The sequence below is a fragment of the Callospermophilus lateralis genome, chromosome 4 (assembly GCF_048772815.1).
Source record: "Callospermophilus lateralis isolate mCalLat2 chromosome 4, mCalLat2.hap1, whole genome shotgun sequence".
NCBI classification, from domain to species: Eukaryota; Metazoa; Chordata; class Mammalia; order Rodentia; family Sciuridae; genus Callospermophilus; species Callospermophilus lateralis.
This window is the reverse complement of record NC_135308.1, coordinates 101,119,821-101,141,229: the sequence shown is the minus strand read 5'-3', so window position 1 is coordinate 101,141,229 and position 21,409 is coordinate 101,119,821. Positions and strand designations below refer to the sequence as shown.

Genomic DNA, 21,409 nt, shown 5'->3' with positions numbered 1-21,409 from the left:
GCCTGCCTTGGTTCCGGCCCTCATCACTGCAGTCTAAGTGAGTGTGCATCTGCTGGACATAAAGCCTAAGGCTTGAGACTTTTGATCTAACTCTTGAACTTAGCATGCAGAGGGAATGTTTGTCATTAGCCTGTCATGATTGAGTGTGTTTTGCAATGCTTAGAATTAATCTAGAATTGTTTGCTGTGAAATAATTAATCTAGAATTGTTTGCTATGAATTGGTTATGTCTATTGCAGTGCCCAGCATTAAGAATTGTCATTTTCTTGATTAAGAACCTAAAGAGTGAAATTGTATTGAGTAATTTGAGTGAATAAAACATTGAAAGGGGCAGAAGCTCGTGGACATTCTTTATTTCTCCCCTCCACTGCATACGTCACAATTTTGCCCCCTCGTGACAGTCCCAATCCTTCAAGACATGAGGCAGACCTCAAGGGAAAAGAATTATCCAGTCCAAAATAACAACGGGGCAAAGACTGAGAAATCTTTATCTGGCCTGTTTTTTATAAAGAAACACGAACTGGATAGGTTTTTAGGGAATGGGGTTAGAGAAGGGAGAATAATCACATAGACAAGTTTCTATCTGTGTAATTAAAATAACATAAAATAGGTGCTTCAAAGTACCTATGTGAATAATGTTTCTATGTGAAATGCTCAAAATTTGTCCATTAATTTGATACATATACCAATGCAGGGCAAACAAATACATAGGGGAGCCCTGCTCAATGACTTGGGACTCCTTCAGAGAAAGGGTACACTGTGTCTGGTATCTGCCTGTTTCCCTGGACTCTACGGTCTGATGTTGGTTAAGATGCAGCATTTGGCCTTGACCACTAGGCATTTTGTATTAACCCACAGTCACTGATACATTCACTTCCAGAGTTCCAAAGCATTTAAATTCATTCTGAACTTCCCAATCAATATGAACAACAAAGGTTTAAAGGAGTTTATTTTGCTTTATAAATCGTGTCCTACATTTTGTAAAATTTTTGCTAATAATATTGTGTCCTAACAGATTTCAGACAATCTTTCCATGGTAATTTAATTAAATGTATGCATTTACAACAAATACAACATAGTTACTATTTTCACATGCTTTGCATTAAGTCAACCCAATGATTGTGCCTTTCCAATGATATTGAGAAACATTTAGAATTTGAGTATATTACCCTACAGTTAATAGTAATATATTCTATGCTTGAAAACTACTAAAAGAATAATTTTTAAGTGTTCTTTTAAAAATTATAAATATCTAAGGTGATGCATATTTTAAATGACTTGATTTGACTACTCCAATATATATAACAAAACACCATGAACACATTCTATATGTGTGTGTAAATATTTATGTATATAATTTTTACTCATCAACCATATATGTATGTTTATATACACAAACACATATATGTGTGTGTATATATATATATATACATACATAATTTGTACTTATTAATTTAAAAGTAAATTTTAAAATATCTGAAAAGGAGATTAGCAGACAGCTGAGACAGTGAGGGCACTAGCAGTATTATAAGAATGCTAATTTTTATTCTAAAGGAGACATGAGACCATAGAATTATTCTACAAAATGATGTGATATGAAATATCATAAGCTGACCATATCTTTCAAAAAGTAGTTATATTACATGAATGCATTCGACCTCTTTTATGGAGTATGTTTAAAAACATCTTTTAGGTCTCAAAACCTATGTACACTAATAGGTTAGAAATGAAAGTAAGAATACAATTACTGTGATTTCACCTTCTTTCATTCTTTCAATGAGCTACACAAATCCAGTGATTTTCATCAGACCCTGTCGAAAATCACTGATTGAATTCGTGGTACCGACCAGTACATGTGATTTTCAGCATACCAAAAAAAAAAAAAAAAAAAAGAAGGAAAGAGAAAAAAAAAAAACTTGAATATGGAAGCCAGAATTAGACAGGCAGTCAGTGTAGATAGGTAAATCGAGTCAGGTTGATCTAGGAGGCCAATTTTGAGTGAGTCTGGGAAGTTGGAGACTGTCCCCTGAGGGATCTTATCCAGAACCTGCCTCTGCTTCAACCTGTTACCAAGGTAACCTGTCCCAGGAATTTCCCCTCCCTACAAGGAGCTATAGGTTGTTAAAGTATCCTTGTCTGCTCCATCCTGCCCTTCCCCCTTCAGCCCACCAGCTTCCCACCTTTTGACCATCCCATTGAGCATTCCTGGGACTAGTAGGAAGAAGAAAGATAAGAGGGGAAAGGCAGGAGAACAAAGGAAGCCTAGGACATATAAAAAGGAAGGAACATCTCTTTCTTGGGATACCAGGATACCAGCTATGGCCCCGTTTTCCCTCGTGGGAGAAGTCTATGTTACCCCTTTTTAAATAAACCCTGTTTTATATGCTTGCCTTGGCGTGCTTCTCTAATGTTCAAACTTCAACATGTGGGGAAGCAAGGCTCATCACCAATAACCATCGGTATGTATGAGTAATAAAACTGTTGCTATAACTACACAGAGGTATTTTTACTTCACTAATGCTCCCCCTGACCTTTGGAACTGGAAATTGAACTAAAGGAAAATAAGAAAGGGCTACTTCACTTAACTGAAAACCTCCTCATCTACTTCCATTTGTGCTTCCACGATACTCCCATCTTTTTTTGGATCCTAGTCTACATTAGTATATACAAAGAAAATTCTAGAACTGTAACATAATATTACATTAAAATATATCATTCTAAATGAAAAACATTACATGAAATGTATAACGTTACTAAAAATCTATAACAGTAAAATTATGACATGTGGACATTTTCTAAATTGTAAGGAAGAAACTGCATCCTAATTTTTATTCTCAAAATAATAAAAGTAGTTACCTAAGAGAAACTCCGGAGCTTGCTCAAATTCCAACTCATCATTATTCAACATAATATTTCTAGGCAGGTCAGCAAGAATCAAGTCAGGAGCAATCTGAGATATTGGAATAGTGAGCCTTGGTTGATCTGGATTTACTAGGAGGTCTCCTGAGAATTATGTAAAAGATTTTTTTAAAAAGAACATTTAAAGAAACCGAAATTTGTTTTTACAAAAAAAATTTACGTATTTTCTATCCTTTTAATCTCTCCCTCAGTTTTTCTTATCATCCTAGATTTTTTTAGAAAAATTGAGAAGTTGAAAAATAAAATCTGAAAGTTTATTTAATGTAAACCTACTTAGAATTTCAAAAATGCACTCATTAGGTAACAGAATTCAGAACTGCCTTAGCCTCCATGACTTCTGATCTAGAAGTTATTTATTCTCTATTTTTGCCACATCTATGAAGCAATAAGTTATGTCCATGTATTGTACTCTTTTTAACAATTCTATGAGATAGATTTGTTAGTACTTTTGTTTCACAGATGAGGTTACATTATTCCAAAAGCAAGCATTCAAACTCTCAAAACAACATTTTCAAAATATAGAACACAAAATTTTATTGCTAATAAATAAATTTTTCTGAATTGCCACTATAATTGAATATAGTATCTTTCAACTGATCCCTATAGATAAAGATAACTTTTACATAAAAAGTCACTTCACTTTTAAACACCTGTAAGTTATATGAGGGTACACCACCATACCTTCTTCTGCTTTCTTCATCAAGTCATCAAGTAAGATTTTCTGATGTTCTTCACCATCATTAAAACTGTATAATGCCCATTTCTTCAACAGAGTTTCTCCTTCACCACAAATATCAATCTCCAGCAACCCAGGAAACCATTCCTCCATGAGAGAATCGATGTGGTCCACAACTTGGCCCAGAAGAATACAGCCTGCAGAATTCATGTAAGAGCTCATCAACCCATACTGCTGTGAAGCTAGGCAAGTTGTTGTTTGGAAAGTTGTTGGAAAGTTGTTGTTTTGATTTGGTTTGAGTGTTTTAAAATCAGGTTTCACTACACTGCCAGTTGGGTCTTGAATTTCTCCAGCCTCGTTCACCCAAGTAGCTTGGGTTTCAGGTGCAAGTCATCATGCTCTAGTTCTGGAAAGGGCTGTTTGTGTTTGATTTTGCTTATGATACAACTTTTTCATTTTTATTGGTTCTTTTTAGTTATAAGTAACAACAGGATTCATTTTGACATGATTATAAAAGCATGGACATATTTATTCTAATTCAGTCCCCCATACTTCCCCTTCTCCTCCTCCCCTTGAAAGTTTAGATTTCTAAGAGGGTACAACTCAAAGTTTCAAATTAATTCACTTACCTTTTCTACAAGAAGGAACTGTAATTTTTAAGAAGCTCTCTGGGTGATTGTCTAAGACTTCAGATCCTACCAGACAGTAAGCTTCAGGAGACCAATTCAAATAGATGCCTTGTCGCCAGTACATTCTGTTTGGGCGAAGTGCTCGCTCTGCAGGAAAGTGAATAGGATCCAAATATATTTATTAATTACTAACTACGGGTAAGTTAAAAAGAAAAGCTACTGCCCACACCTCAGGTAACAGGAATACAGATATATTTATTTAAAGAAAGTGTTTGGTTCTTAATGAGTCCTCATCATATTCATTAAATTTTGTATTAAATATTTTATTCTTAATTTTGCAATAAAATAAATCAAATGTCCTTTAGAGTTCTTAAGACACATTTCAGGTACATGTTGGTAATAAATTTGATATGATTAACATATATGAAGAAAGAGAGTCAGAAATAAGTTGTGATAACTTTTGAAAAGTTTATTTTCATACTCTATTAAGGTCATTTAGGAACTTTTCTATGCATCCTAACTAGCTATATGTTAATTCCAAGCAATATAAGATTTATTTTATAAGTCTGTCTTTGGACCAGAAAAAATTATATTTCTCCCCTTGGAATATTAAGACATTTTATTATAATTTTTTTAAATAATCATTATAAACACCCATTGTTGTTCATTTTTATAAATTCCTCAGAGATTATGCAGCAGAATGGAGATGTGACAGTCTGTATCCTGAATGGCCAGTACCTGATACAGTTGTCAAGTAAAACTCCCCTCCTATGCAGTGCTCTCTTCTTTTTGATACTGTTTCTTCATCTGTGTGTTTTGTGTGTGTGTGCACGCACGCACACGCACGTGTGTATTTAAACCTAGGACTCCTATTAATCCCACTTTTTAAAATTATAGCTTCTCGTTTGCTGTGGCATGGAAAGAAAGAAATTAATTCAGTTGTTGGAAATGTGTCTAACACGAGAATAGGCTTCAGTAAGGACCTGAGGACTTTTCTTCCAGAAAAATTCCATGAGTTTATATGTGTTTATATATAATGAACTCTTTGGAGTTTTCTGAGCTTATTTCTGAATTCAATTGCCTTCCAAACGAGTAAATTCTGGGGAAAGGACAGTATTTTTCTCCTTAATTTGTCGAAATATTAAGTCTTCTTTAAGTACATACCTCTTCCTGAAAGCATGTAAGGTGAAATTTCAAGTAATCGATTGATTAATCTTGACCAAAATCCCATTGGAAAATAAGGCATTTCATACAGTCGAATGATAATTTCTGAGTTCTCACAATGGGGAAGTTCTATCACAGGTCTGTGGTCCGACAAACTAAAGAGAAAAGTACAACATCATTATACCTTTAGAAAATACCCAACCATATTGGGTGAAGTACTTTACTACTCAAAGTCAGTGAAGATAACTGTTCCAAGAAACTGCACCTTACTTATAATATTCTTTTGCAATATGCTCTTCCTACATCAAAAATTCAATGAACATTGCTCAGATGAAATAAATGTATGATTTTTTCAATAATACTATGTACAGTAATAAATTATTATAATTAATTATACATAGACAAATATTAAGATTATATATAACTTGAAAAAGCATAAGTCCTAGGAAAAAAGTATATATCTATACTTAGAACTGTCATCCATCAATCAGAATAATGTTCACTTTAACATCATATTTCTGGATAATATTTCCCAGTTGCTTATAGGACAATAAGAAAAATTTCCACAATACAGTGCTAGAATTTAGGTCTCCATTGAGATGCTATAAAATCTGTTGAAGACTCACAATCTCCCCAGAACTTCTCTAATATAATAACTCTTTTTGTCATGTAAAGACACATACACACACACAATGTCCACTGTTTTCCTTTTTTAAATAATTTAAGCAGTGGTGAGTCAAATAACTATTATATATGTAAAATAAGTCACTATATATTTAGTGTCAGATACAATGTTTCCATTAAAAATATGTGCTGTATTTATGTAGGAAGTTTACAAAAGGAGTAAAAAGAAATTTAGTACATCTATTATGCAACAAAATCACCATTACAATTAAAACAATATAATAAATGGTAAATTTCCAAGAAATTAAATTTTTAAGGGTTGTTTTTACCTGCTTGGAACCAGCAAATATTCTTCTCCTGTTGGCAAAGCAATCTGGAACTTTTCTAGGAGTTTAAAATACTGTGTCATGTAGTTCTTCGGAAATCTCCTTTTCTTTGAAAGAAATTTTTCCACATCTCTACGTGAAATAATTCCCTTAGGATGTTTTGAATAGCCTTCCACTTTTACTGTCAAAATCTGAAAGATTTAAACTCATAAGTCATCACCAGGATTTACTTTCTGAAATGTTTCAAATTTAAAGTTTTTCATGTCTCTTTGCTCAGTGAAAATGATTAGAACAGTTTGTCCAATACAACAGAAGACCTAATTTCTCTAGCAGCTACTCAGTCTGGAAGCCCAATGGAGCCTTCCTCCTTGAAAAACATTTATTAGCTTAAGAGAGTAAATTTAGATCAGAATTTATTGGGATTCTCTGAAATGAACCTTGAGATTTTGCTTGATTCAATTAACAGATCCATCTGATACCCTAGATTTGTACTGCAATCTTATCACTAATACATTCCTAGGGAAATTATCTTCCAAACTTTTATCACTGCAGGCTTACTGTAAAATCCTACTTGACATTCATATAATAGGGGAGGGCTTCCATCAATTGGAAGAGAGGCTGAGGAGTACAGGTTAGTTAGTCTCTAGGTAACTACTATATTTTGCTGGATTCTATGTGCAAAATCTGGGGTAAGTCTGGGGTAAGGCTTGAGAATATGCTATTTAACAAGCAACCCAGATGATTTCAGCACAGAGACCTTTCAATGAGCTTTGATCATTGTCATAGCATTTATGAATCTGAATCTGGTTCAGAAGAATCCAAATTCAAATCTAGGCTGAACGACAAGCTATATAAACTTGGGAAAGGATTTGATGTCTTTAAGGGACAGTTTCCTTCTCTGTAAAATGAGAAAATGAAAATGTCTTTTAGATTGCCGTGAGAATGAAATGACACATGTAAAGTTTGCAAAGTGTATATCACAGTTTTTAGTATATAATAAGCCCTTATGTGCCAGCTATGTACGTATTTCAATTAATTTTTTAGCAAATTTATTTGAAAAAGAGGTGTATGCTTCATATTTTAGTAGATTTATAATGTTTAAGGGATTCTTAAATAGGTGAAAGCATTATTTTTCATTTTCATGCAGCTAAGTAAAATACTAAATTGTAAAATCCTTAGGCTCAGGGACTGTTTCCCCCATCTCTACATTTCTATTCTGGGTGTGTAATTTTTATTGAATCAATGAATGCATGAGTGATTGGGCACACTGGCATCTAATGACAATGATCCATGGGCCACTGCATAGTAGAAATTGTAGTTTAGACTTTCCTCATGCTGTTACTTTATACAAGATCAGACTGCCCTTAAAATTTAGGAAGTGAGGCAAATGGTTTAACCATTTTAGTGTTTTTTAAGTGTTAAAAACCTCTCTGGAAATCTTCTATCTCCAACCATACTTCACATTTTCTTTGTGGCACTCAGCATCGCCAGTATATTATATGTGGACTTATTCGTTTTTTTTTTCTCTCATTTGAATGCTAGTCTTATGCATGCACAATGTTTTTTAGTGCTATAAGCCCAGCACCAGAATAATATCTGGAACATAGTAAATACTGAATAAATATTGTTGAATGAGTGAATTTTGAGTAAATGTGATTGGAGCACTTTATCCTACAGATAGTTTTAACATCACTGAAGTCAAACTAGTTGGTTAGAAATCATAACTCTGTCCATCAATTTCTTTATCTTCAACAGGGGTAGTAATAGCACCACTTAAATAGCTGTGGTGAGAATTAAATGAGGTCATCATTGCGAAATGCAAAGTAACCCCCCCTCATATGTTAGCCATTTTTATCTACTTATTTTACTTAGACAAATTCATTTTTATCTAACAGCAAGTTTTTATTAACAAAATATTTTTTAAAAGAGCCTGTACTTGATTTTCCTAGTAGATCTATACTGTCTTACCAATATTTGTACTTGATTTTTCAAAGGTGGAAAACAATAATTTTTCTCTCCCTATACATCTACTACTCAGTCCATCAAGAAATGCATCCCATTTCCCCTCCCCTTCAATCTGGGCTTGTGATTGCTCTGGCCACTAGAATGAAGCAGAATTGATGTTTTGCCAGTTTTGAGCCTAGCCTTTAACAGGACTAGCAACTTTTGCTTCATTTCTTTTGATAGCCTGCCACCATGTACCTTGTCTAATTACCCCCTGTGCTCTTCATTCAGGAAGCCCAACCCAGTCATGGAGAGGTCTCATGGAAGAGCACCAGTACCACCCAAGCCTAAGTGTAGCCTTCTGGGACTTTCCAGCCTCGTTCAACAAATGAAACCAATTGAATGGCCATACCAACATCACGTGGAGTAGAACTACTCAGCTGAAACCAGCTGACCCACAGAAGACTGAGAAATAATATGTTCTTGGTGTTTCAAGCCTCTAAATTTTGGGGTAGCTTATTACATGCTAATAAAATCTAAAACATTATCTTTTCACCTTTAAAAGCCCCCCCTCACTATTCCTTCAACCTACTAACTACTGTATATACCTGCTAATTTATGCCCTTACTCAAGGAAAGAAACATTTCAATTTTTTTTTCTGTATTTTCCCCACATATTATCAAGATTAAATTTCCATGCAAGCCAATTAATGCTCCATCTGATTCTTTAATAGCTCTCTTTCATATTTTTTATCATATAGTTAAATGAGTTTTGCAAACTTCTCCCTGCCTTGACAGAACCTTCCTTAATAAGTTAGTGACCTAACAGCTCAGGGCACATAGAGGGTAGGTGGGCTCATTAGAGCTTCTGCTCCATGAAATTATTCCTGCCCTTGTCTTGATGATTCATGGAGATGAACACCCCTATTTATTTCTGCAGATGAGTATCAGACAAGTTGCTCTTGCTTTCACGTGGTTATTTATAGCTTTCATTACCTTTAAATCTAAGTGAAAATGACATTATATTTCAATTTATCAGCATAAATAAAAATTATGGTATTTATTTAGTAAGTTAATAACAAATTTAAATTATCATTTTACCAACGTTTTAAGTATGTCTTTTGAAATAACTTTGAGCTGTTTGAATTCTTGATTTAATTTTCACTTAGATTAGCATATTAATACTATAATATGTTAAAGAGAAGGAGAACTTTTATGGAATTTTGGCTTAATTACCCTATAGAATCTCCAGGAATTTTATTGTGCTCATGATAGAAATCTGTTTTTGTTTTTGAAAGGATGATTCTAATACAAATCTCTTCCTTATTACACTATAGAGAATATGCTCACCCTAATATTATCTATACATGTGCCATTTCACATGGAAACATCACTCTTGAGGGTAAAGTTAGCCTTTTCCTGCCTGTGTGGAGATTCTGATAGCTGCCAACAACAAAATCTGGAGGTTATATTTAAAACTCTCTTTACTACCAGATATATCTACCTACATATATGTTTTATTTTTCTCCATAGCTGACACACTTTCCAAAACTACATGAGTACATTTTTACAGTTTTAAAGATGTTTTTTTCATTTCCTAGCATAATGTTATACAATTACATCAAATATAAAATTAGCTAATATTTACTGCTCACACGGAACTACAGAGGTAATTAATACTGAAGAAGCTATTGTTATCATCCTCATTTTATGAATGGATAAGGGCTTAAAATGTTAAGAAATGTTAGAAACTAGTATTTAGAAGATATGTCAACACAGGTCAAGCTGAGTCTAGAGCATGTGCCTTTGGTCCCATTACTGGTTCTGTTATCATTTAATAGATGATGAGTAAAATCACACTTTTCATGGCACACATGCAGAAGAATGAAAATCTAACTTAAAAATACATGACAAAATAGAAAAAACTGGCCCATTACAATTAGATGCCAATTACAATAATGTTTCAATATGCTCTCAAATTCCATAGCATAAGAATTGGCCTCCACTGAATTCTCTCTTCAAAATACCTTCCTTTATATCCTTAGATGGAATTGACGAGTTAGTATTCAAGATTATTTGAGGAAACTTAATTATGATTTAATTGGAACAGATATTTCTGATATAAAAATATATAATAATTTTAGGACCTCAGCAAGCCACAGGCAAAACTATAAATTTTGATCATAAACAAGATAATTACCAATGAGTACATATCCCCCCCTGAACTCACTGCAGTTTATGATTAAGCTACACACAATCATTCTCAGCTGGAGGAATTTCGCACCCCCCAGAAAACTTTTTATCAACGTCTAGATTCATTTTTACTTGTCATAACTGTGAGGGTGCAGATAGCATCCAGAAAACATAGACAAAAATGCTGCTATCATCCTATGATATGCAATAAAGAAGTATATCAATGGTGTTGAGGCTGAGAAACTCTGAGCTCATGTATTCTACTTTAGGGATTTTCTATGGTAAATGTATAAAGAAGAATTATTATAACTAATTAATAAAACTCATTGACATTGGGTTATAAGTAGGAGAACTTATTTTCCATATGGAGTACAAATGAAGAAAAGAGAATTATAACCACCACCATCCAAAGTTTTCAAAAGCTTATACAGTTTGGACTATGCACTTAAGAGTGGAAACTCCCCTCCATATTATCAAGGTAGAGGTTTCAACAGGCCCATCTACCCAATTTCCTCATATGTGTTTGCCCCAAGGATTTTCATAAGGCCTTTATTCATTGACCAGATGAATAGCCAAACTGAACATATTATCAGGATCTAGAAAAGTGGCAAAGAATACAAGGTACAGTGTTTATATGTGACTTGGAAAGAGAGACACGAAAGTGAACTCTAAGATATCCTCTTCCATGAAGCTCTTCGAAAAGCCTTCTCCATGAAGTATTCTGTAGTTTTCTATATTTACAATATTTTAACTGAACACAACTGCTAAGATGCTCAGTGCTCTGGGTGCTATCTGTTCAAATTTTCAATCTCTGCAAATCAAATACCCCTAAAATGTAAGACACCAACCTGGGCCATGACTTTACAAAGCCACTTGGGTTCCACAAAATATAAGTCGCTTAACTGCAGTGCTGGGTCTTGAAAATGAAGAAGGACTCCTGTGCCAAAAATTCATCAAACAGTGAAACATGGAATCTAGAACATACGAATACTGAGGAACTTTGGAGAAAGTCTGGTCCAACTACCTTATCTTACAGATAAGGAACTTTTAGCACAATTAGTGGCAGCACTAGTACTAGAGGCTGAGCATACTGTTCCCAAGCTCTAAAGTTCAATACTATAAATTAATTATTTTTGAACTATATAAATTGACCATATGTAAGCAAATTTCAGATACATGCATTGAAGAACATATATTTATAAAAAATAAAAATCCATAATTTACTTTTCACTTTCTAAATGTACACTCCAAAGACTTATCTTATTTTCAATACAGATTTTAAAAAACACACACAACTTATCACAGTCTATCTAATTAAAGAATAATAAGAAAAGGGAATAGATTATCATCAACATAAGATATTTTTCATATAAAAGAATTCAGGGATCAAAAACAATTTCCCAGACACTTTCTCAAGATGCACAAATTAACTCCCACATTTTTAGCAAGATAATTCTGGGCAAAGACACAATTAGTGCTGCAGTTGGTATACTATGAGATCCATGAGTGATGAAACAGCAAGATTTGTCAATCAGGAGCTGCGTCATCTCAGACAGCCTTCGACTCTAAATGACCCAGGTAAACCATTGCAGTAAAAAGTATCCTTTACAGCATAAAAATAACTATGACATCCACTAAATTCATTTGACTCTATGAAAGGATATGGGTATGTTCAGTGTTCAATAGCACCTGAACAGCAAAACCACACTCATGTGGGTTCAGGAACCCACGTGTTTTAATTCCTGCTCAGAAGTCCTTAGATGATTTCTAAATTATTTTTTCATGACATGATTATTATTCAACATCCATCCACATAATGATCTTCTAAAAATCAGTGGCCTGTTGTAAGAATTTTGTAGACATTCTCTTAAGTTGTAAATATAGTCTATACAAGATCAAGACACATTTTTACAAAGAACTATGACCACATTTTGAAAAAAGAAATGTGAAACAAACACACAAACCTGATTCATTTAGGAAGTGAACTGCATGAGGAAGCTCATTTTCATCTAACTGCAGCTGATTTTCTTTCACTAGTTGTAATAATCGTTTCCGATCAATTACAGGAAATTCAATTGGCACATTTTTACGCTCTGATAAAATGATTTTCTCAAGTTCTACATAGCAGTCTGGAATTAGCTGCCCAACGACAGGCTGATCTCGAATCTATAAAATTGCAAATGATAAGCTATAAAAACCTATTTTATTTTGTATTTGACAGGTGTTTGGTAAATGCAGGGCTAATAATTTTTATAGAAATGATAGATATATCATTCAGAAATATATGTGTGAACAAAATTGAGATACAATGTAAATCTATTTAAATTGTAATGAATAGAACATGAAATTGAAATAAGAAAAGTATGGACACAGGTCAATTTGGAAAGAACTATCAAGTCTATTTTATATACACTTTTTTAATTTTTATTTTTATTTGCTATTTGCACAAAAATATTTATCTAATCATCTGGAAATTTCCTGGCCAAAAAAAAAAAAAGATAAATTGCTAGCCATAACAAAAGGATTTTCTATTTTCTAAAGCCTTAGGCTTATATGCAATCAACATGCTAGCATATGACATCAGTAACTATTAAAGAACTTTGGACACTTTTTTATTAGATAAAATACTCACACCTAGAGGTAAAACGCTAAATTCTGTGCTTGTTGTTTAAAAAATGTTATATTGGCAAACTGTAAATATCAATAATTAAGCCTGGAGATATAAAGTCTTCTCACTCAAGCTATTTTTTCTCATGGAACCTTGAACTTGGGAAAATAAGAAATCATCTAAACACAATGATTCTGTCTCAAGAAGGCAACCACTGGGAATCTAATCACTGCTTAATAGTTGAAAACATATAAAGTAAGCTTTTCAAAGAGTTGTCTTAAGATGATAGTATCTTATAAAGTTTCTATAGTAAATGTATTTTCCAAATGTTTTTGGAAAATACATACACTGATCTTTTTTTTTTTTTTCCTTAAAAAGCTAATTTTAAGTACAAATACAATTTTCTTTAACAATAGTAACTGAAATGTCTTAAATAACCACCAGATGGCAAACTCTGCCCATTTCTGGATCCCTGATAATTTATATATATATTTTTAACCTGACAATAACTACCATAACTTAAGCAAACTTATTATGAATAGAAATTCAGTATTATTTGACACACATAAACACAAAAATTTAACTGTTCTTTTCCTACTTATAACTAGAGGGTTAAAGAACCTGATATACAGCACCCATAGTCACTGACTTCCAAGTTCATCAAAAAATGGTTTTTCAAAAAACTGTTTTCTTACATCCTTTGTCCAAGAAAATGAAACAGAATTCTACTAGCCCCCACTTTTAATAATTTTTTTATTATTATTTAGAGGTTAAGATGAAACAGAACTTTCGAAGTTTATGTTTTAATCTAAGGAAGAAAAAAAGGTTTCACAGAAAGCAGAATAGGCAGAATAGGGCTGGGTCACAGGGCCAGAAAGAGAAGCCTGTTCTGATATTAAGCATTATTGTCAGCGCTGACTTTGTTTTTTTCCTGCATCTCCTTTTACCTTCATTATCAGGCCATCACCAGGCTGAGCCAAAAAAAAAGAAAAGAAAAATATGTATTCTAAAGACTCTGTTTATAAGGCTAGGGAAATATTAGAGAATAGACAAGATAAAAGGAAAGATGAAAATAAATGGGAGGGGGAAATAAGATTCTAATCAATTAAAAGCTGCTGTTTGAAGACAGGTTGAAGCATTTCAGGGAGAAAGAATATGCAGGCTCCAGCAGCCTCACCAACCTGGGATCATCTGAAAGAGTCACTGGTCTACAAAGAAATCCAGAGGGTTTTCAAACCAGTATGTCAAAATGATACATCCAGGGCTGGGGATGTGGCTCAAGTGGTAGCACGCTCGCCTGGCATGCATGAGGCCCGGGTTCGATCCTCAGCACCACATACAAACAAAGATGTTGTGCCCGCCGAAAACTAAAAAATAAATATTTAAAAAAAAATTTCTCTCTAATTCTCTCTCTCTGTATCTCACTCTCTCTTTAAAAAAAAATTGATACATCCATTAGCAGTATATCTTTCTTTAAGTAATACTGCCATTGTTCAAAGTATTTGTTTTCTTCCTTATGTAGAGTTACCTTTAAAGTTCATTTATAAGTGCAAGAAGAAAATTGGCCTTGTTGATTGTGATATCTTGCTACTAGCCAAAAAGCAGTATTAATTCAGCTTAATGAATCAACACTTCTTCTATAGAATTTTGCTTCAACTAAATTCAGGTTTTTCAAAAACAAATTCATTCTCCACAAAAAGGTCTTCTACAATTTGATATATATTTTGGCAGCAATGAAAAAAGGAAAATTATTAAAATATTTTAAGTAACAGCAAATTTCTCCAAATGACCAGTATTTTATTTGTTTTTTTAAAAGTGAACTACTCTCAAATTCTATCTCCCACAGAGAGTAGAAACATCTTCAAAGATATAATGCATTCTTCTTACATAAAATGCCACTACTAATCCACCTTCAGTAAAATATTTTAATAACTGTAATAAGCGTGTATCAAAAGATACAAGCATACAAGCACAAAGACCAACACATTTATAAATGGCTCATTGGGTTTTGAGTTGGAGCACAACCTGTGGAAATGGAATAGAACCAAGCTAACTAGCTAACATGGAGTAATAACCAGGGTGATCACTTAATTTATCATCCAAATTGGAATGCTTCTAGAATGTACTGGAACACTATTAATCACTATGCTGGGACTTCCCAGGCCAAACAGGACTCTGGCTAAAAACCATGATCTCAATCATTAGTGCTAATGAGCTAACCCAACTGAGTCCAAATGAAATTCCTCATCATTTGGTCATGCTGAACTATCCAGTGTTTTCCAGTACAGTCTATACCATGTTCCCGTTAGAACCCCAGGAAGATTTCTTTCTCCTGCAAGTATTTTTTAAAAAGTATTCTCCCTGATGACAAATATGTTTATATTATATGAATATCTGACTTACCAGAAGAGAACTTTGGGAATTTTTTAAAGTCCTAAAATAAAAAACCTAGTTTGTATGAACTAAGTAATAATTTAGATGCTGCTGAAAACCAAATTAATGATCTTGACCAATAAATGAAAGAGTTGTCTCAAAAGTCTCAAAAGACTAAGGGGGAAAAAACTGGAATGGGAATCACAAGAACCAGAAACATGAAGGAGCCACTAGGAAGATCAAGCTGTGCATAAAGTAGAAACTCCAAAAGAAAGGAGATGGCGAAACAAGAGCCAATAGAAGTTGATGATCTCAAGACCCCGATGTTAATTTGATGGGAAGTTGGGAGAGAAAGGGCATCAGAAGCACTCAGTCTCTCAGTAATATTTTCTCAATGTCCCAGAAACATCCTCTTAGATTCTCTCAGGATCCTGTAATTACTTTTTATTCCTATTTCTATGAATGACAAATGAGGTCTGGTATAAATAAGTAATTATCAAATTGAAGGTAATAATTCTAAGGGCTATGAATAAACCCACAATTTTAAGATAATTGCTCTTTTCTCAAGACTTCTAACATTTCTAGAGAGTTGCATAACATGAGAATTAATAAATTATATTTATCTACCAGCCTGCAGTATGCATAAGCTATATTACCTTGAAATTGAGACTCTCATTTATGATGGTTTTTCGAAGTTTTGCCAAAGCGTCAGACTCTTCCGTGGCATTCACAAAGTGGTAATCTCGTATTGCAGGGAACCCTCGCTTATTCAAGAGCTCCTTGGTGATTTTGCTTATGCAGGCTTTGCGCTGCTTCTCATCAGAAACATCCAAATGCGTGCCAACAAGAATCACAGGGGATGAAGAAGCCCGAGCCTATAGGGAAAAAAAAAGAAAGAAAAAAAACAATCTAATGTTTGCTTTCAAATGATATATCCTTATATTTCTGCTGAAATTTGTTTTGTATGAAATCCAGTTGAATGAAAATGAAAACCTAAAAAACATTAGAAGAAGAAAATAATAACTGTTTTTCTTCTTGTTATGGTTTGAATGTATCCCCCAAAGTACATATATTGGAAATTTAATTCCCAAGGCAAAAATGTTGAGAGATGACCCTTATGTAGGGATTAGGACCTGAGGGCTCTTTCTTATCAGTTGTCATTGCAGAAGTGGGCTCCTAATGAAGGATGAATATGGTTCTCTCCTCTTGCCTTCTTCCCTGCATGTATACCCTGTTGTCTGTCTGCCTTCTGCTATGGAATGACACAGCAAGAAGCCCTCGTAAGATAACAACCCCTCCATCTTGGACTTGTCAGCATCCACAACTGTAAGAAATAAATCACTGTTCTTTATAAATTTCCCAGACTCAGTTCATCTGTTAAAGCAACAAAAAATGGACCTAGCTATTTCCTTAAACTTCAAAGAAAAAAAAATGTATCTTTAAGAAAAGCTTATAAATCATTTTATGTCCATTTTTAATACAATTCTTACCATTTTTCAAGTGGCCTACGTTAAAGTAGTAGTGTTATTTTTCTTTCCTTTTTATTTCATGCTTAAAATGAGTTATTTGCTAAATGTGCTTCTAAATAAAAGCATTCAATAAATCCTCATACTACATCAAAGTAATATAACATGGTTTATATTTTCTTTTCCATATTTGCCAATTTTATCTCCTGGATCCACTTGAAAGTCATTCAATCTGTAGTCTACCATGAAAGAAAAAAGTCACTAAGCAGGTATAACTGTCACTATAATATCTCCCATATCACTGTATGTGTAGATGAGAACAAAGTCAAGAAAAGAGAAGTTTCAAAAAATCATCCAGATTATAAAACAACTGCAAATGCAGTCCAGGTCCATTCCCAAATTTTCGGACAGAGGGTTCCAAAGGACTTCAGGCTCACAGGGGAGCCCACGGAGCATCCCTCAATGAGCATGTACTCTTTCCATTTAAAAATACTATGATGGAAAACAGTGAATATATTTATTTTCAAGTTTAACAGCATAAAAGGACTCAGGAGCTGATAACATTCATCAAATGGAGCTCTTTGTTGTCTCCTCATGACTTCACACTCTAAAAATTTCCCAACTCTAAATTTAATGCTTCTGACCTAAAAAACAAAAACAAAAAACAACACCCCCCCCCAAAAAAAAAAAAAAAAAAAAAAAACCCTGCCTATTTGAAGAGATTGTTTGCCTAAAATAAATTATATTATACAAAGACCCGAAAACTGGGATTAAACATATTACCTTTATGTTGAAGAGCCAGGGCTTCATGGCATCCACTTCGGCCTGCCCTTTGCTAAGGTCATAGACAGCGAGATACAATGCCCGTTGGGTCATGAAATGGGGATGAGTACTGTAGAATTCCTCACGACCTAAATGAAGATTAGAGAGGGGTTTGGTTTTGGTTAGGTTTGGGTTTTTTGGGGTTTTTTTTCAGTCTTCCAGGTAATAGGCAAGATTTTTTTTTTTTTATAAAAATGGTGGGAGGATAATACTATTGATCTTAAAAGAGAAAAACAACAGGTTATGTTTGGAGGGCTACAGTGGATTTTACCAGAGATAAACAACATTTAGTGTACGTATCCACTGCCAATCAAGTAGTTAGCTTGAGCAGCCCCTATTGATTGAAATGACTTTGAAATAATTCCATAACTACTAGCTCTTTGCTGTACTTGAACAGAAAAGTCAAGTTTTTAAATTTCTGCTGTGAATAAATGATAAAAGCAAACAAATGAATACCTAGAGAAAGAAATACCTGCAAAATCCCAAACGTTTAGAATGAGGTCTTTCTTCTTTTTGCCTCTTATTAGGATAGGCCAGTCTTTGACATCTATGCCAACTGTGGGCCCCTGCATTCCAAGATCTGATTTCTTGATTTTCATCAGTTGTTGCAATAAGGTGGTTTTACCACTCCCAGTATTTCCCACAATCATAAGTTTCATTCTGTTATAGGGCACAGCCTTTTTTAACCGCTGTTGAAGAAACCTGGTATTTGAAGAAAAATAAAATAATAAACTGCTTAATAATATATTTGGGATTTAGGAGGATTCTCAGACATTGAATATTTTGGAATATCAGTATGCAAAACCCTGCATAGTTCATATTACTAACAATGTAAATACCTTGCTGTGCATTATTAATACATATTTTTGTTAGTTATTTCAGAGTAGTTGATAAAGTTTGTAGCATTACCAAATATAACAGCATGTTACACTATCACCAGAAATAATAAAACGCCAACACATTTGTAATACTAATTAAAATGCAGTGTATATCCATATACACACACATACATATATATGTGTCATTGTGGGGATATCTGTGTATATGTGTACAATCTGAATTTAAATAGTGCAACTACAATCCTAAATATGTAAAATGTAAAAATTTTGTAATGCCCATATGATTCAGAACAAAGGTAGAGTGTATTGCATACTGTATTGCATACTAAAGTTTGATAATGAGGTTATATTGGTTTGGGAGTATACATATATTATATATAGTATATATGATCTATATATATTTTTATATACAATGATGCATATGTATAATGTATACAAATAAGGAGCTCCTATTGGTTACAATATAAATGTATATATAAACTTTGACACTAACAGCATATATTAATATATTGCTATTACTAATAATCAATGTAAACATAACTGAAACAAATTAGAAGTGCTACATGTAAGCCAAACAAAACCACCTTTAAAATAATAGATTTAAAATGTTATCAAAAATATAATGGATAGAGAAAGACATATTTGAAACTATGCTGAAATGTTGCTACAGTTTAAAATTAAATAATAAGCAAATTTTAGAGAATACTGACTGATACATACCAATAACTAATGTGACCAGGATTCCTGATGATATGATCAAAAGGCAACATTATTTTAATTGATTTATTAATTAAGAATTTGCCACTCTTTGAAAAAAAAAGTCAAAAAAGCAAATGATGCTTACAATTTATAAGCTATTCCGGGTATTTTGTCTTTTCTAAAATCGTTAAATGCATTTTTAAATATTTCATTATATGGTAGCTTGATAAAATATGGCATAATACATTGGAAACTAATTCTTCTAAATGTTTAGTAAGAATGAAACCAACTATTATGTAAGTGCCATTTCCAATTTCAGGAAGAGAAACAGGTAATTATGCAGGATGAAGGGTGGTTGTGTTAGGCACAGAAGGTGACAAATACTTTTCTTTACAATTAAATCAAGCTCAGAAGTACAGAAAATTGAACCCTTCCTCATAGAAACAGGCAAAAAAATTAAATATACATTTAATAGAATTGAAGCAGTAGAGTATTGCTTAAGTGTAAAACACTTAAATCTTCCTGTAAACCAGGCGCTGTGTTGGGTGCCAGGAATCAAATAGAGAGTGTACATGTCCTTGATCCCTGCCTTGATGGGTACTACAGTCAAGGTAAGGATATACTGAGAGATGTTCATTGAGCTGAGGCTTGCAAGATAACTGGAGTCATTTTGTAGGAAAGGGAATAAAATATTTTATGAGGATACAGTAATAAGACTAACAGGCTAAAAGAGAACAACAGGTAGAATCAAATCTATTATTGAAGATATTTTAAGTTTAAAGACAGTAATATTTGCGAAGTTCAGGAAGCTTCAAAAACAATCAAGATGAGTAGGTTATTCATTCTCATAGGAAAATAAAAATTAATAATCTATCATGTCAGTAACTAAAATGCCATCGATTATAATAGACATGTTAACTATTTTTTATATGAAATGCAGTGTGAGCAGTTATTATTCTCTGCTGTATTTCTTTAGATTATATAATTGGTAACAAGAAACCAAATACATAGTAGTATATATTTTCTGCTAGAATCTATTTCTACTGATCAGAATGGTAAGGAGAAGCCACTCCTTCAACATTAGCTTGGCTACAAGGAATGAAAATCTTGGCAGTAGCACCATAACAACCTACCCATTAAATTAAAGGCAAATGGCACATAGAATATTAATGTCAAATAGTACTATTCATTTTTCCTAAATTGTAACATATATCCATCAAAATCACAGACTGAGGACATCTGAGACAGAATTGATTTTTTAAAAAATATAGAATTATCTGACCTTATGATGTCTTTGGCTTTACATCCTATGTGTTTAAAATCAAAATTAAGACGCAATTCATCCAAAGGAAGATCCCATATTTTGCTTAATTTCCCCATCTCATTGGGAAAAGATCTCAGTTCCAAGTTGTAACTAACATCAAGAGATGTCAGATTTTCAAGACAGCCAATCTCAGGAGGAATCTTAATGAAATAAAAAAGGGCAAAACCTGTTGGTGGGAAGGAAGAGAAGTACACTGGCAGGAAACAAGATGACAGGAAACAAGAAAAATCCCAAGATTCCATCAGCGACTTGCACAACCTTTCAACAGAGCTTGAAAACGCTCCAAAGGCTTGTCTTAAGTGTCCCGTATCCAGGTTATAAAAACAAAACATCCGTGTAAAGAACTCAGCCCCAATCTATGCAACTTACTTCTAACTTTCAAAACCCAATCTCCCTTGGGAGATCATCTCCTCACAACAGTGGAAGTAAAGAATTTTTTTATAGTTATCCAAATCCACTATCTGTGGCTTCCAGGCTGCCTACGTTCTTTAGGAAACGTTGAAGAAAAATTCATTACAAACGTACATGGAATGTATTATTGTTAAGATACAACCAAATGTTTATACTTTAGATAGCAACCTAATTGGAGTAGGGTTTTTTGTTTTCCTATTCCAAATTTTTAAGCAGTCTATATTACATTTATGGCAGAAAACATTCACTGGTTGGCAAAAAAATCAGGTATTAAAAATAAAAGTATTCAGTTATTCTGAACCTTTAGTATAAGACTCTTTTTTGTTGCTGTTTGTTTTTATAGGCAGTAGATTTGAACTTGACAAGAAAAAATATTTTCTGAGACATGTGTATA

The 21,409-nt window shown here is 33.4% G+C and overlaps 1 protein-coding gene across 1 annotated transcript in view; it reads right to left on the bottom strand.

Moving 5' to 3' along the window:
* Lrrk2 (leucine rich repeat kinase 2) overlaps nucleotides 1–21,409 on the bottom strand; it is a 128,444-nt gene that overhangs the window by 37,750 nt on the left and 69,285 nt on the right. Inside the window, exons 28-38 of the mRNA XM_076854312.1 lie at nucleotides 20,563–20,744; nucleotides 18,215–18,444; nucleotides 17,704–17,831; nucleotides 16,111–16,329; nucleotides 12,438–12,639; nucleotides 11,322–11,410; nucleotides 6,341–6,528; nucleotides 5,388–5,542; nucleotides 4,224–4,370; nucleotides 3,600–3,791; nucleotides 2,856–3,002 (exon numbers count right to left, since the gene is read on the bottom strand). Of these exons, the coding sequence (XP_076710427.1) occupies nucleotides 2,856–3,002; nucleotides 3,600–3,791; nucleotides 4,224–4,370; nucleotides 5,388–5,542; nucleotides 6,341–6,528; nucleotides 11,322–11,410; nucleotides 12,438–12,639; nucleotides 16,111–16,329; nucleotides 17,704–17,831; nucleotides 18,215–18,444; nucleotides 20,563–20,744 (1,879 nt within the window). The remainder of the gene's footprint in view (nucleotides 1–2,855; nucleotides 3,003–3,599; nucleotides 3,792–4,223; nucleotides 4,371–5,387; nucleotides 5,543–6,340; nucleotides 6,529–11,321; nucleotides 11,411–12,437; nucleotides 12,640–16,110; nucleotides 16,330–17,703; nucleotides 17,832–18,214; nucleotides 18,445–20,562; nucleotides 20,745–21,409) is intronic.